The sequence below is a fragment of the Leptodactylus fuscus genome, chromosome 3 (assembly GCF_031893055.1).
Source record: "Leptodactylus fuscus isolate aLepFus1 chromosome 3, aLepFus1.hap2, whole genome shotgun sequence".
NCBI classification, from domain to species: Eukaryota; Metazoa; Chordata; class Amphibia; order Anura; family Leptodactylidae; genus Leptodactylus; species Leptodactylus fuscus.
This window is the reverse complement of record NC_134267.1, coordinates 47,376,683-47,393,333: the sequence shown is the minus strand read 5'-3', so window position 1 is coordinate 47,393,333 and position 16,651 is coordinate 47,376,683. Positions and strand designations below refer to the sequence as shown.

Here is a 16,651-nt window from a genome sequence, read left to right as displayed (position 1 = left end):
AGATTTTGTTTTTTTTTAAGTAAACACACGTTGGATTAACCTTTAGAAGGGTATTCTAGTCTTACCTTTCTTTCTTTCCTGCTCACAGCCGTTTTTTAAATATATATCGTTTTTGGAAAATATGTAAATGAAGCTCAAGGAGCGCAGGGGGCGTTCTCCTGTGCTCCGAGCACCACAGCGTCGTACTCTTGATGCCGCCTCCTAGGCCGTTCCTTCATGCAGATTAGCTCTTCTTGTCTTCTTCTTCGCTGCCTAGCAGCCACCTCTATCTTCAGCGGGATCGAAATCCTGCTCATGCACTATTCACTCCAGTAGGAATATAATAAAGATGACTGGTGGAGAATGCACTGTACACTCATCCCAAACCCGATGTGGCCGTGTGTAGAGCGCAAGTGCGGGATTTGGATACCGCTGAAGACAGAGGTGGCTGCTAGGCAGTGAAGAGGATGACGAGAAGAGCTAAAATCAGCGCTGAGTATGAGTGATGGACCCCCACATAATCGAAATTGGCCCCTGATCCAGAAAATCCATATAATGGATGAAACTTTTTTTTATGTAAGCACTATTAACTTTTCATTCACTTCTATTGGTTATATTGTTATTTATTGATATGTTTATAGATTATTGCTGGATATTAACATACTAGTATTTCTTACTGTGAGTTCATGCAGCATGCAGTTATTAGCATCCATGTTCCTTAACTCATTTGGACATTTGAGACTGTACATAGTGCCCAGAAGGCCAAAGCTGCCCTGAATGGAGCAGACATTTATGTTGGATGCTGCAATCTAAAAATCGAATATGCCAAGGTAAGTCTTGTTCACTCTTTATTCTGTCTATATCCTTACGGTTTTCTGTTGCAGTGACCTTAACTACTTGTTTCATTGCACACAGCCCACGCGCCTTACTGTTATTCGGAACAACAGTGATAGTTGGGATTACAGCAAACCCTACTTGAACATACAAGGTAAGATTTGGCTTGTTTCAGGCATGGTGACATTTGATGTATAGTTCTGTTCTGGGTAAGGTCAACGATAGCTGTCCTGTAGTTTTTTGTTTTAGTAGCTGTCTCATCCAGAAACCACGAAAAGCCCCCAGTCCTGCAGTGCTGTTTCTCTGAACAGATTCACTCCCTGTTTTCCCCTCTCACTTTCTATCTGTATGCTAAGAGAAGGAATGTATTTTATCAATCCATAAGTTTGCACACTGCAACTCAACGGACAAGACTTTATTCCCAAGCTGGACAAAGCATTCAGAAGTCTAGTGGAGGATCATCAATCAGGCTGACTGTACACTTCTTCATGCACCACTACGGCATCAGCTGTCTGAAAATGTGTATAAAACCAGACTTGCAACTCACTTTGACTGCATTCTGCATGCATCATCATCATCACCATCATCACCACCACAGGCTCCTAGAAATGGACAATTGAGAGCCCTCTGCATACTTGCATGGATTGAGTTCTTGCACATTCAAATCTGTTACATGATATACATTGGATATGAATGCAAATCAGCATATTCTGGACACTAGAGGATTAGAATATCTTCTAACTGTATATGACTTTCATTGTGAAATCCTTAGACTCTTATGATATGTATAGTCAGACAAAGGCAGTACAGGTAGATGTTATGTAAGTTTGAGAATATTTTGTATATATTGTCTATAATGTTAGTCTAGATACCACTATTTATCAGTAGTCTTCACAACTTCATAGAGGTTTCAGGGACTTCACATTAAAGAGGATATCTAATCTGGTCTCAGTAGCTGGACAGTAACACTGTGGTTTCTCTGGGGGCAGTGACTCTGTCAGTATTACCACCCATTTGACTAACAAACCCTAATTTGCTTAAGCATTGACAGGTTGACAGGGATTAGTGTTGAATGGATTTGGATATAAACACCCCAATGTACAGGGTGACAGTGTCTATCAGATGCCTCTACGCTATGTCATTCGGCTTTTCAGTTCTAATTATAGGTCGTTTTTAAAACACAGTTTAAATGGTGAAATATGATAATATGGGTATTAATCTGACACGTGTGTATGGGATATCTTGTATGTCCATCTCGTTGCCCTTTTAGCTCCTTTAAAGCGGTTTTCCTGGAATTGGACAACTGGAGAGAAGGCTGGGGAAGATCATACACTCCTGTCCCCGGCACTTCAATATCTGTTGCTGCTCAGTGACCTCAGCGGCTGCAGGAGTGGTCCCTGTGACGTATGTGAGTGACGTCACCAGGTCTTTTCCAGGCGCCACTGATTGGCCGTAGCTGTCACTTATGGCAAAGGCACAACGCACACCTGAGTGGAGAGCAGCGGCAGCTGGAGACTGGGAAACGTAGATCTATTTCTATCTGGTTTGGCCAATTCTGGATAATACCTTTAAGGATACAACCACCTTTGACCTTTAGAACACAGATTTGTTTTGTTTTCTCATTGCCATATTCTTTAAGCCATAGCTTTCCTGTTTTTCATTGTTTTGTTTTTTAATGTAGCAATTTGAGAGTTTGTGTTTTAGGTTGTTTTGTTCATTACCATCATTTTGAGTTGTCTATATCCTATTGGCTAAATTTTTATTACCACTTTCTGGGGAATTTCTTGTACACAAACTGTACTCTTAAGGTATGCAAAGTTTGTTGAAAAGTTTGTTATAATTTCTTGAGAAATGCATTTCTCAAGATCCTTATTCCTTTGTGGTTTACATGACTTGCAGATCTCATTTTAATACATTACTTAGAGTTGCTTACACTTCAACCAACTTTGGTTAGGCTTCTTATCCGTTAAATTTTACATCGGGGAGGAGTGAGCTTACTGCTTTATATACTTAAGGTTCTCCATTCTGTCTACATTTATTACATCTTGTGAGCATGACTACTAACACTACTACCCTGTGAAAAAGCTTTTGTCAGATTTCAGACTTTTTTTTAACTAATCACATCCTTGCATAGCCTTTAGAAAGTCTATTCCACACCTACCTTTAGTATGTAAATTGCCTCAGTGGTTTTTGAATAAGTCAGTTTTTATTCATATGCTAATTAGACTGGGTACACGATGCATCATGCACCCTCTGTGCTATTGTTTCCTATGAGTGTATACAGCACAGGCTGCTGCTGCTGATGATGATTCAGCTTCCTGTTTCCACACACACATAGGAGATAATAGCAGGGACGAGTGCTGCTGGGAACTTCCTGTGCTGGCTGGAAGCTCATTAGCATATGAATAAAAACTGACTTATTCAGAAACCACTGAGTCGATGTACATACTAAAGGTAGGCATGGAATAGACTTTCTAAAGGCTATGCAAAGATGTGATTAGTTAACAATGACTTTTACCAATGATAGAGCCCCTTTAAAGAGGACCTTTCATATTCTTGGGCACATGCGGTTTTATATACCGCTAGAAAGCCGTCAGTGCGCCGAAATCGGCGCACGGTTGGCTTTCCCATTATGTGCCCCAGGAGGATGAGCTATCAGTGCCATTACCGATAGCTCTTCACTGATATAAGGGCATTCCTGACAGTCTAGCTAGGAACCCCCCCTCCTGACATTGCTGTTTGTAGCGCTATACTGACAGAGGGAGTTCCTTATCGCCCAGCCATGACACTGAGCTTGAGAATCGCCCTCCCCCCAGACTGTACTTGTCCATAGACTAGTACTGGGGGTACTCAGCGCACTGTTGGCTTTCTAGCGGTATATAAAGCCGCATGTGCCCGAAGACATGAAAGGTCCTCTTTAAAATAACTTGCAGTGCTTTAAAGTTCTCTTTTTTTTTTTTCTGCAATCACCTAAGTGGTAACAGTCTCTTGTTGTGCTTGGTTGCCAATGGATATGGTCATGAATGCAGGAACTTTTTATGCTCTGGCACTTGTCAAAAACCCAGTCATGATTTCCTTACTACTTGTACAGGGACATGTAGGAGAAAATATCCTGACCACAATAAGGAAATTGTGAGCATAGAAAGTTCCTGCATTCATGGTCTTATCCACTTACAACTACTGAGACAAGACTGCATAAATGGTTAGAGGAAATCTTTAAACTCTACAAAATGTTTAATTTATGCTTGCAAAAATGTTTAACATTTAATTGTCAGAAATTTAAAACTTCAAAACCTTTAATTCATTAAATGCTTGACAGCAGCACTTAGGTGGTTTTACAGAAAAAAAAGGAAAAATAGACTTTTTTTCTGCCTTGTTAACCACTTCTGGACCACCCATTGGATTTTTACATCTGGATAGTGGCTTTCTTGTTCTGCAAAGATGTATCGGTACATCCATGCAGTTTACAGCAGCTGCACGAAATTGTCCAGCTGTTGAAACTGGGAGCTGACTTACTACAGCCAAAGCTCCCATAGAGAAGGCAGGGAAGGTTTATTACTGTCCCTGCTTTCCCAATCGCTGTGCACACAGCACTCAGTGAGCGCTATATACACAGCTATGGGAGCCGCCATGGTATGGCTCCCCTTTGACCCGGCGGTCACAAGATCCACTGGGATCAGACTCTGTTAGAGATACTGGGTCCTACAGGGTACATACTGTATTAGCTCTATAGTGGTTCCAAATTGTGGTTCGGGTCCTGAACCACAATTTGTCCCAGTACTAAAGTGGTTAATGAAAAAAAATTAACACAATTGGTATCACCACTTTTGTAACAACCCCTAAAATAAAATTGTTACTTATTCTACATGATAAATGCCATAAACCTAAAAATTGAGATGCTAGAATTGATGTTCACTGTTCAATTCACATCTCTAAAAACAAAAAGTAATAAAAACTGATCAAACAGATTTATGTAGCCACAAAGGGTTGTGTAAAAGCTAAATAAAACAAAAAAAGTTATAATAGCTGGAATGTAGAGGCAGGTCTAATACTACTGGTTTAAGGCTAAAATGTGTTACGTTGATAAAGGGTTAAATTGTATAAGGCACCAAAATTGTGTGCTAGAAATGGTTATTTGAGCTAAAAATTGAAAATCTGCGATAAAAATGTGACCTTTTCAGGACGTTTTTTTTCAATTCTATTGTGACTATTAGGGCCCCTTCACACTACGGATACGCTGACTGATTCTGAACGTTAAAGCACGTTCAGAATCAGCGCGTATAAAGCAGATCCCATTCATTTCAATGGGAGCCGGCATACGAGCGCTCCCCATTGAAATTAATGGGCTGCTTTTTTCTCTACGAGCGCTCCCATTGAAGTGAATGGGAAGCGCTCGCATGTACGGCTCGGAATGAGCCGAGCGAGCCGTACACGCAAGCGCTTCCCATTCACTTCAATGGGAGCGCTCGTAGAGAAAAAAGCAGCCCATTCATTTCAATGGGGAGCGCTCGTATGCCGGCTCCCATTGAAATCAATGGGAGCGTATACGGCCCGCAAAGTCTCACACGCCGTATATGTGCCACATCACGCGGCACGTTACTCCATGTGAACTCCCCCTTAACGTTCAGAATCAGTCAGCGTATCCGTAGTGTGAAGGGGCCCTTATTTGCCAATAGCAATCAGCCCAGCTTTGATATTAAAGTGCTACGGACAGCTGCAGTGTTATTGGTGGCCATGGGCAACTAAGGCAGCATTTCTTTTAAGTCAGTTTACATAAATCTGTCCCAATGTTCATATTTCCTGGATTAATTTCACGGAAACCTATGTATATTTTTGCCATTATTTTAATCTTTCACATTGTTTGTTACTTGTAACACCATGTAATACAGGTTATTGTTGGATTATGCTGAGACCTCTCCAAAAGAATCCACTTTGAAAATGGTGAAGCTTGTAGTATGAATAAGGTACTGTGTAAAGCATGTGACTTCTTATATTCCTGTTCCTAAAATGTGGTATTACTAAGATATTACTGGGCCATTGTACCACACCGATTTCCTTAAAGAGGACCTGTCGGCTCTAGACACGATTTAGTAAAGTCTTTCATTCCTAATGAAGCTCTTGGAGGTGTAGGACTTGGAGAACTGGTACTCCTTGCGATATTTAGCTGGTGTAGGGGGTTTCACAGGGAATTCCTTATGGGGGAGTGGGATGTATGCAACTTAGTTCTCCTCCAGGATGAAGAAAATTGTTTGCAGCTACCTATAGATGGCTCTACTCTGTAAGTCAATGTCCAACCCATTTAAAGAACCTTAAAACGTATCTAACAATACAGGCCAAATCCGAGACCCCCATCTGGAAACACATTAAGAAGCGTAATGCCAGTGGCTTTGTCTATGTTGGCACAGATCCTCATTGATGTCTTTAATGGTGGTGGAGAATTTTTGATAATGTCTTCAATCTACTTCCAGGGATAAGATGTAGATGTAGACCAATATTACCCAAGCGTGTCACGTACCTGGCTGAGAGGTGATCAGTGGTCATGTTGCTTTTATTTCGGAGGGAGTAACCCTGTACCACGAAGCAACAGTGGACTGAAACTGAACTTCTAATCTATGATGGCCAAAGGCCACGAGTCAAAAAGCCAATATAGACTAATACCGATACCACACTGGGGGTGACAGTGCTGTACTATTTGCAAGTTTTTGTCTCTTATTACAAAGCAAGGTACAGAATAAGTGAGATGCCTTTGACACAGAACTCTGAGTCATGGGGGACGGTTACTATTTCTTTTTCAGAGATTTCTGATCATTCAGTTTTGTTGAGCAACCACTTGGCTGACTGAACAATGTCAGAAATTGTTGGTAATGTCTAGTTGTCCGCCATATGCTTCCAGAACAACATGTCAGATCTCTAAGAAGAGATGGCCCAGCAGAGTTATTTTATTGAAAGGCATGTATTTGGTAACGTACACGTGCCAGGATTGCTGACAGGACCTCTTTAGAGTAGATTTGGTACTTCCGAGTTCCTGATCGATTTGGTTAATTTTTTGGAGCTCCCGACTTGCATAGAGTAAATTTGACATCTTCACTATTCCACCTTTTATGTCTTTTAATCTTTTTTGTATTTATTTTGGGTCACCATTGTATTTGTATGTATTTTTGGTGTTCATATACTTTTTAATTAGACAAAATCTGTAAGATCCCATGTATTCTTCTGTATCTTGCTTACTGAAAATGTATTTTATGTAGTTCCCTAAATAATCACTATTCACTTGTATTGAAGTTTATAGATTTAACATTACTTTAGTATCACTTGAATAGGATTAGCAAAATAGCATTGATGCTTTATAGAAATATATAGGACGCTTTCCTCCTTCTCTCATCCCTTCAGTCATGCCAGGCATGTTCCTTCCCTTCCCTTGGTTTAACTTGATGGATTGAAGTCATGTTTTGTTTTTTTTTCCCCTCCCATACGAGCTATGTTTAGTTTTCCACCATAGTTCTCAGAATGACAATGTTTGCTTTGTATACTTGCTTTACGATGCTCAAAACTGTGTGGGTGACTAACTTAAAGGGTTTTAATAAGATAGCAGTGCTAACTATGTAGGGCTGGGCAATTATGACCTAATTCAAAACCCAATTTAATTGAGCATTTTACCTCGATTATGATTAGTGTAAATTATTTTAGGCCACACCCCCTTTTAAAAAGCCTTGCCTCCAGGCACGGATTATAAGGGTGAAAGTGTTATACCCCTTACCCGGGCTCTAGCCTCTTCTGGCCTACTCGATGATGTTACGCTAATCGCAGGCCTCAGCATTGCCCTGACGTTGTGATGCTTGCATCTATTTGTGACGATTAGCGCCGAAGCCCAGGGGATGTAAATAACACTATATGTATTTTTTTTTGTTTCCTCGCCTTCCATGGGCCAATTATAATGTGGGGTCTGAAGAGTATAATAGCACGCTTGTGAATACTGTAATAACCAACGTGCACAAAATCAAATTGGTTAACCAGATTGACGGTTATTTTCAATTATTTCTTGATTAATTACCCAGTGGCCTAACTAAGTATTTACTCTGTTGAAATGCACTCCCTCTAGAATAATCCCATGTACCATGCTCAACATCAGACATGAGATCTGTCTAGTCCATTGTCCTGTTTTCTATTTGTGTGTATAATTCCTAATGCTAGGTTCACACCTGCGTTCGGGGGATGAGGGGAATCCACCTGGGAACCCCCTGAACGGAAACCTAATTCGCTTAAAAAAACCAGTTACCCGCGAACCCCATAGACTGTAATGAAGTTTGCCCAGTTTCCGCCTGAAAAGTGCAGAAAATGTGGAGAGAAAAGCTCTGCATGCAGCGTTTTTCTTCCCGTATTTTTTTTTAAAACCGGTTCAGGGATAGAAACCCCAAACTGAGTTTAAGCGCTGGTGTGAACCTAGCCTTAGATTATCAATAAGGATAACAGTTATTTGTTTTGTTAATTTGTTGAAATAGAATTTTACTTTTTTTTTTTTTTTTTTTACTTTTATTTTTCTCTTAGACCAGGACAAGGGGCACCAAAGAAAATCCATTCTAGGAGACCGTCCATCATCCTATATACATGACGGCTGTGGTATGCAATATTTATATTTGTAAATTATCCAGTGAGTGGTGTGACGAGACCCTAAGTCCAAGGCCATACCTTACAGAAATGCAGCATTTTTTTTTTTTTTTTGCTGAAGATTTTCCTGCTTTTACTTTAAGCAAAATCTGAGACTGATTTCCTAAGAAATGGGGTAATATATAGAAGTTCTTATACCTTTCACCTTTGCGAAATCCATTACTGACTTTGGTTCAAAAAAATCAGGAAAATCTGCAACAAAAACACAGTTTTTCCACAACTTGTGGCCTTATCCTAAATAGATTTTCTCATTTAAGACATTGATGGGATGTCCTAGGTATAGGATAGGTTATCTGTATCAGATTAGTGAGTGTCTGTTTGAAGTGGATGCAGCGCTCAGCCAACTGAAGTGACCTCTTCATAGTTTAAACACGTCCATGTATAATCGTGCTGTTTACCTCGACCTATTCAGTTGTCGTGTAGGTGGATAGACAGATGTAAACAAGGAAAGAGTAGAGCTGGATCCTAAATGACCTGTTGATGGCCCATCCATACTGAGATCCTGGAAAACCCTTTCAATCAGATTGAGAGAGAGCCTCATAAATAATAGAGTATTTTTAGTACTCTGCAAATAGTTAGACATTACGTGTGTAATACTCTCTAAGTTGCAGTATCTAAATTTTGATGGAACTGCAAAAGTGTACTGAGTGGATGGTGACCGACAAAAAAGGGATGCATACATATACAGCACATCCTTTAGGATATATTGCCTCAGTCCTACCATCAGCACTTAGATGAAATATTAATAATGTGCACTTTTTTTATAAAGGTGAAAGTTTGTGAGTTTGGATGTTTGTTCCTCAATCACGCAAAACCCGCTCCACCGATTTGGCTGAAATTTTCCACAAACATAGTTACTACACTGTATTGCGCAATAGGCTACTTTTTGTCACAATAGCGCACATACGTTTTTCCCAGGACCCCCACAAAACCCAAACTCACATCACTATCTCTGCAATCTCACACACTTTGGACCATAGCAAGCCACAAATTTCATATTACCCTCTACAGCAGAGGTAAGCAGGGGCACACGTGCCAAGAGTGGCACTTCTGCCATATTTCACTGGCATGCCAGCAGCACAGGACCTGCAAGAGTTAAATGAAGTCTGAGTCTCTTCAGTGCTCTGCTAGAGCTGAGGCATAAGGACACTCTCCTTTGAGAGGGGTGCAGGAAACCCAGGGGTGGAGCTTAATCGCTCAGGTCTGTGCCTGCTATAGTGGTCTGCATCCTGCAAAGATTTCCCGAGGAGGAAAGGAAGCTGCTAGCAAAGTGAAACTGAAAAACACACAGGTACATAGGATTACTATTCTCATTAATGTCAGGCATTTGGGGTTATTAGTTTAGTGTTAGTAACTCCATGTGCCTCACATTAATAGGAATAAACCCCATCATGTCCCTCATATTAACCCCTGTGTGCCTCACATTAATAGGAATAAACCCCATCATGTCCCTCATATTAACCCCTGTGTGCCTCATATAAAGGTTACTAATATGTGAGACATATGGAGCTACTAATAAAAGACCTCAATAATGAAGATACTTAATTATTACCTCCAAGTACTCACATATCAGTAACTCTTACACAAGGGTTAATGTGAGGGACATAATGGGGTTAATTGCTATTAATAAGAGGCACATGGAGTTACTAAACTGTCATGCACAGGGACAGACTTTATGTTGCTTGCTCAAGAGTATCCTGTGCCCAAAACTTACATGTACTGGCGGAAAATAACAAATCATACCATGTCGTATATCGAAGTATATTCACTTGAAATACCTCTGTCCCAAAGACACTATGTACAGTTTCTCAGAACACCGTATAGCAGCTGAAATACAAATTACATTCAACACAAAAGTCTCATGTGTTCTCAGAATTACAGCAAAAACAAGATACACAGTTACATTTCATATCCCATACCTTATACACAGTACGAAAACCTTACCCGCGCCTGTATATACCCACTTCTACAGTCACCGCAGACGAAGTTGCGGGTACCAGCTAAACAGTTTTAATGCTGTACCAGATTCTTAGGAGGAGAATCTGCAAGTATATGGTGGTAAAGGTCAGTTGTTCAAGCCAAAAAAGAGAAATGTGTGTGGTCACTTAAACTGCAGCTCTTAATATTCCAGATATTTGTTAGGCCATTTCATTCTCTACATCACAGAATGCTATGGTATGTTGGTGGTAGATTTTCTGATGTAGGAGTAGATTTATTTTAAGAATTGGCTAAATAGTTGTCAATGATTAAAATTATTTTATAGATTACCCAGTAAGTTATTTTTTCAGTAACCCCATAACTTTATCTTTATAGGAAATCATGGCCCATTATTACCATTACCAAACCGCTACAGAATGGGATCTAGAGACACTCCAGAGTTGGTTTCATATCCTTTGCCTCAGACGTCGTCTTCATACATCCATGGTGGGCCTCCGGTTGGTTCAGTAGCCATGGTTAGTGGCCTCCACCAGGAAAAGATGAACTGTTCTCGGGTATTTAACTTGTTCTGCTTATATGGGAACATTGAAAAGGTAAGGAAGGACTGAGGAGCTGTGTACAACTCTGTTTTCTTACAATAAGTATTTATAGATTATATTATTAGGGACTGCCTTTTCTTTTTGTTCTTCCTTTTATCTTCTAACCACTTTTAGATCTTCTAAACCACTTATATGTGGTAGGAGATATAGTGAAAATACCTTTTTAATCTGCAGACACATGACTTGTTGAGTGCACTGGATGCAACTTATGGAACATCCATGTTTGCCTGTGGTCCCAGCACATCGGGACCTGTCAATCTTTTTAGCTGAGATTCTCTTGAAGGTATCTGCAGGAAAAACCAGTACCCTGGCAGACCCTGCCATGCCATGGTTGCACAAGAAAAAGTATGTTCACTATACTACACTTAACTATACTACAAACAAGCGGTTTAGAAATGATCTTGGTGGTGGTAAACTCCCTTTGTATGTATACTAGTACATGTTTTCTGCAGTATCCCTTTTGTAGTTTCTACTATGCTCATTGTTTGGGTTTGGAAGCATCACCTGGTAAACACAGCTGCCCATTTTTTTTTTTATTTATCTTGTCTTTCCTTTATATAAAAAGTTCATCGTTAGTCTCCCTTACACATATTCTGGTATTGCTAAAAAAGCACCTGATGGTCTGAATATGTAATGATGTTGGAAATTAATTCTATCTTGCATCTGTAAGTGGGCCCAAATGCATAAAGATTCTGTTGACTAACAAAAAAAACTGCTAATCTGCATTTTTTTTTAGTCCAGTGCATGCCTAAAAAGCAGCTATCCAGTGTCTGTTGCCCAAGAATAATTGCAAAATCTCTGTAGCAGTTGTGTTTTTGTTAGCCATCCTTTCTTAGCACACTTGGAGCATGGCCTGCTTTTTTTGGTCACTGTGTGGCACTGTTTACTATAACACTCTATAGTACTATAAGTGCAACATTGTGCTTAAAAAAACCACCCCGCCCTGCTTGATCGGAGCGATATCCATGGCTTGATTTTACAGCTTGAGGCTCAAGCTTTATTAGCCTTGGCTTCAGCTTTCTGCCACGGGTTCCACAGAGTCAGTTTCTGGAGAGGAATCTGAGAAGGAAGACACTGAAGTATTAATAATTGTGGTGCATCTTGGGTGACCTATCTGCCAGAAGATGGACGTTTGGTTCCTTGCTAGTGCAAGTACCTCTTTAGCTAGAATCAATCTAGCTGGGTGATCAGGTTTACTGTTGATCGCCCACCTACTTTCACAGACTAGTAGTAACCCCAATCTTGTAAAGTAATTTAAAACTACAGTGCTGTTTCGATCTGATTGGATCTCATCAGCACAGAGTAGAGAAAACTGGTTTGGCTGAGATGAGAGACTATTAGACCAGGGCTTTGTAAGTCTCCACATGCCTGCAAAGGCGCTCTCTCTGCAAGGAGTGTTATTATCCCCAGACCCTGGTCTAACAGTCTCTAATCTCATCCAAACCAGTTTTCCCTACACTGTGCTGATGAGATCCAATCAGATTGAAACAGCGCTGTCCACAGCTGGGATTCTGTTGCTTTTGTAATAGATTTACTGGTTTGGCTAAACCCCGCATCATAGCTTAAGGCTTGTTGAAAAAGTCATGCATGATATTTAAGGGGACTGTCCTTAAGGGCAGCAAGCAGAGGCATCATTTTCCTAATTAAATCCTGGAAAACAGATTTGTTGACTACAGAGGTCATTGGTTGCTTGTCTATCTGTGGGGAAGGGGCACTGAGTATTTATTTAAATTACAGGGCAGTTCCTTCATTCACAGAAGGTGCTCTGCAGAAGCCCCTGCATCTCTCCCCCATTGGTCATTAACAGTGACTACTTCATATAGTTATTCCTTTGTTTCATAATCCTTCAATTCCTTTGGGTCATGTGATCTCACTGTGACTAGATAAGATCTCCAGGAGTTATTGCACAAAGTGTCAGCTTCTCTCCTTCCTGTATGCTGGACTGTTCCACACAGGCCATATTGAGTTACTGTCACTTGGACCATGCTTCAGCAACAACATACCGACCCGGATGGTGTGTCATTTATTAGATCCATGCCACACCAAGAAGAACCTACTTTTATCCACTCCATTCTAGCATGAGCCGTAGAGTAAGAGAAATATGTAAGCCAAGATGGTCCCTGATCAGGAGCTGAAGAGTAGTTACCCTAAAAAAAAAAAAAAAAAAAATTTAGTATACATGAAAGAAGACTGTAGTGTGTTAGTCTGTAGTTATGTTTTTGCTGGAGTTCTTAAAGCATACTCTATGCAGAAAAAAAGTATAAAGAGAACCTTTCATGTCCTCCGGCACATTCGGTTTTATATACTGCTAGAAAGCAGACAGTGCGCTAAATTCAGTCTAGCTGGGAACACCCCTCCTGACAGTACTGTGTGTAGCGCTATACTGTGAGGGGGTGTTCCTTACCGCCCAGCCGTCACGCTGAGTGGTGAGGAACGCCCCCCCCCCTCAGTACTAGTCTATGGGTGAGTACTGTCAGGAGGAGGGGGACGTTCCTCACAGCTTAGCGTCATGGTTGGGCATTAAGGAACGCCCCCTCTGACAGTACAGGACTATGGACGAGTATTGCCAGGAGGGACATTTCTCACAGCCCAGCTAGACTGTCAGGAATGAAAAGCTATTGGTAATTGCACCGATATCTCTTCCCCTGGGGCACATAACGGAAAAGATGACAGTGCACGGAAGTCAGGACACTGTTGTTTCTAGCGGTACATAGAACCACGTGTGCTCGAGGACATGAAAGGTCCTCTATAAAGACATTTAGCTGTAAAGTCATGACACTAAAAGCCTGACGTTTCTACCTGCATCAAAGCTAAAGTCATTTTGTATGGTTCTAAAGGCCTGCTAGACTACACACACACTAACCACACTACTGGTCTATAAATTGTGTCCCTTAACCACAGCAATGAGTATTTTCTGCAGATGACGCATTCTGCTTTTTGTCTCCTGTAGGATGCAGGAACTCTAAATTTAGCTTTTATCACACAATCGTTGTAAATGAATAATTGAGCAGTAAGCAGCAGTAAAATACATTGTAATGTATAAATCCACGGTTGTTTTAGTATGAGCGGGAACATAATGTACAACCTGGGATGCCAGCCATTGCTGTTGGGTATTATAAGACTACTGTGTATTCACATCTGCTTATGAATCTCCTTTAGAAGCGCCTCTGTCGAGTTGACAGTAAGAATAGTGCTGCATACAGCGGTAGACCTTTTGGTAAAGAAGCCTTGTCACCTCTGGAGACTGAACCGTTCGTTTCTCAAGACAGTGGGGTGCCCCTTGTTCATTTATTCGTTCCTCATCACTAAGATCCTCCAAACCCCTACTCATTATAGTTCTTCATTTTATGTACTCTATCTAATGCTATACACTTGATGGCGATGATGATGGTCATGATGAACATCCATACCATGTTATAATCTTCTTTCAAATGTAGGTAACGTTCATGAAGACCATTTCAGGCACAGCGTTGGTGGAGATGGGAGATCAGTATGCTGTGAAAAGAGCGGTTACTCATCTTGATAATGTGAAGGTTTTTGGAAAGACTCTTAAAGTTTGGTAAGACAGATTGGGTTATGTAACTTGGATATACATCTTTGTATCCCTGGTTTAACTAGCTGGAAAGTGTTCTCTTAATGATCCGCCACCAAGTTTTGACTCCCCCCCCCCCTTAGATTATATTCATGATAGGAGTTTTAGTTAGTTTTTATTAAACACTGCAAAATTGTAATTAATGAATTGTTCTAGCTTATTGTATGGTAAGAAAAATTTCACAATTCGAATCTTCATAAAATACGTTTATAAATGCTTTTCCTGTACTAATTTAGACTTGCATGTATGAAGGTTAAAGCGGCTATGTTATGTGGAAGACATATGGACATTTAACAAACTATACAAACTAGACGCTTAATAAGTGTTAGGAACCGGATGCAACAACAGTGGACAGTTAGTATTGCACACTAAATATAAAATATTCCGGCTTACCCTGCCATTCATAAAATTTCGTCCTGGGCTGCACGGATTGAAGATGGACTTAAATCCCCAATGATCACGGAACAGAAAAGCAAGAAGAATCCAGCGTCCACCAGGCGAAAAATAAAAATTAACTTTTATTGATCCATGTTAAAAACCATCATAGGATGTCCAAGACTTTTTGCAGATGATACAGCATAGAAACAGCTACGCATTTCGGGACTAGCAACCTGTCCCTTCCTCTTGGCAAGGAACTTCCTCGGGTTGCTAGTCCCGAAACGCGTAGCTGTTTCTATGCTGTATCATCTGCAAAAAGTTTTGGACATCCTATGATGGTTTTTAACATGGATCAATAAAAGTTAATTTTTATTTTTCGCCTGGTGGACGCTGGATTTTTCTTGCTTTTCTGTTCAATGGACAGTTAGTCCTGGGCAACCAGAATCCCCACACACTGAGGCCAAACAGCACCGAATGTACGACGCTCTCCTAACCAGAGCGGAACCAGGCCCCAAAGGTCTTCGCCAGACCTGATGGTGGAGTTGGACTTGTTAAATTCTGAGACCCAGAACCACAACTGTCCAGAGAGCGCTGCACACTCAGCGCACCCCAAGTAGCAGAGGACCTAGAAAACCTGCTAACGCTAACCTCAGCAAATGAAGAAATGGGAGGAGCTGGTGATATTCAGAGGACTGCCAGAAAATAGCAGAAACACCATAGGAAGGTCGTACAGACCTAGTCGGTATACAGGAAGTTTTGCAGGTTCCAGGGAAAGCCAAGACGAAGTCAATAAGCCGGAGCAGTACACAGGAGGTCAAGAGGTAGCAGAAGGGTGAAGCAAATGAGTAGTCAGGAGAGCCGGGTCATACACAAGAGGTCAAAAAGTAGCCAAGCAAAGATCAAGTAGGAGTAATCTGGAAACAAACTGAGGTCAGAAGGTATCCAAATCAGAAGATCAAGGAGAGGTAGTCTGGAAGTCAAGCCGAGGTCAAACACAGAAGGCCAAACAACGGGAATACAGAAGGGGGAGCAGGAGGAACAGAGTCAGGAGGAATACGGAGTGTAGGGATAGCTGTAACCAGAAGAACTAAATAACCAGTGGCGGACCGGAGCCAAAACGAGGCCTAAATAGCCTCCGGCCCACAAAACCCCAGAAACCAAGTTCTGGTACCAGGAGGAGACTGGAATCCCCGCAGAATATTGTGGAGGTTCCGACCCTCCTTCATTAGGGAATGGAAGCACCGAGCCGGCGCAAAAGACAGAGCGGGCCGGCAGCCTCCGTGTGGTGCAGTAGAGGCTCCAGGCCGGAGCTCTAACAACAAGAGTGTTACTGCATTTACAGAACTTTGTATACTGTATATTTATTAGCACGACTCCTTAGTCTTGCCAATCCTAAATATTGGTGGCCTGTCCTTGATGTCCCTTTTGTGTCAGATGACTACTATAGCCAATCACACACTGCAGCAGAAGCCATACCAGACCATAGAAAGTTCCTACATTCATGGTTGTATCCACTGGAAACCTACCAAAATAAAGAACTGCCACCATTAAGATAGTTGGAGAAAATCTTACTCTGCAAATTTATAAATCATTTATATTTGCAATATGTTTAACTTCTAATTGTCTACAAAATTAAAAATTATGTTTGTGGGAAAATCCCTTTATA

At 41.0% G+C, this 16,651-nt stretch overlaps 1 protein-coding gene across 1 annotated transcript in view; it reads left to right on the top strand.

Moving 5' to 3' along the window:
* Positions 1 to 16,651, top strand: part of LOC142197346 (heterogeneous nuclear ribonucleoprotein L-like) — a 46,540-nt gene that overhangs the window by 18,249 nt on the left and 11,640 nt on the right. Inside the window, exons 5-9 of the mRNA XM_075267562.1 lie at positions 713 to 809; positions 895 to 967; positions 8,359 to 8,430; positions 10,792 to 11,009; positions 14,453 to 14,574. Coding sequence (XP_075123663.1) covers positions 713 to 809; positions 895 to 967; positions 8,359 to 8,430; positions 10,792 to 11,009; positions 14,453 to 14,574 — 582 coding nt within the window. The remainder of the gene's footprint in view (positions 1 to 712; positions 810 to 894; positions 968 to 8,358; positions 8,431 to 10,791; positions 11,010 to 14,452; positions 14,575 to 16,651) is intronic.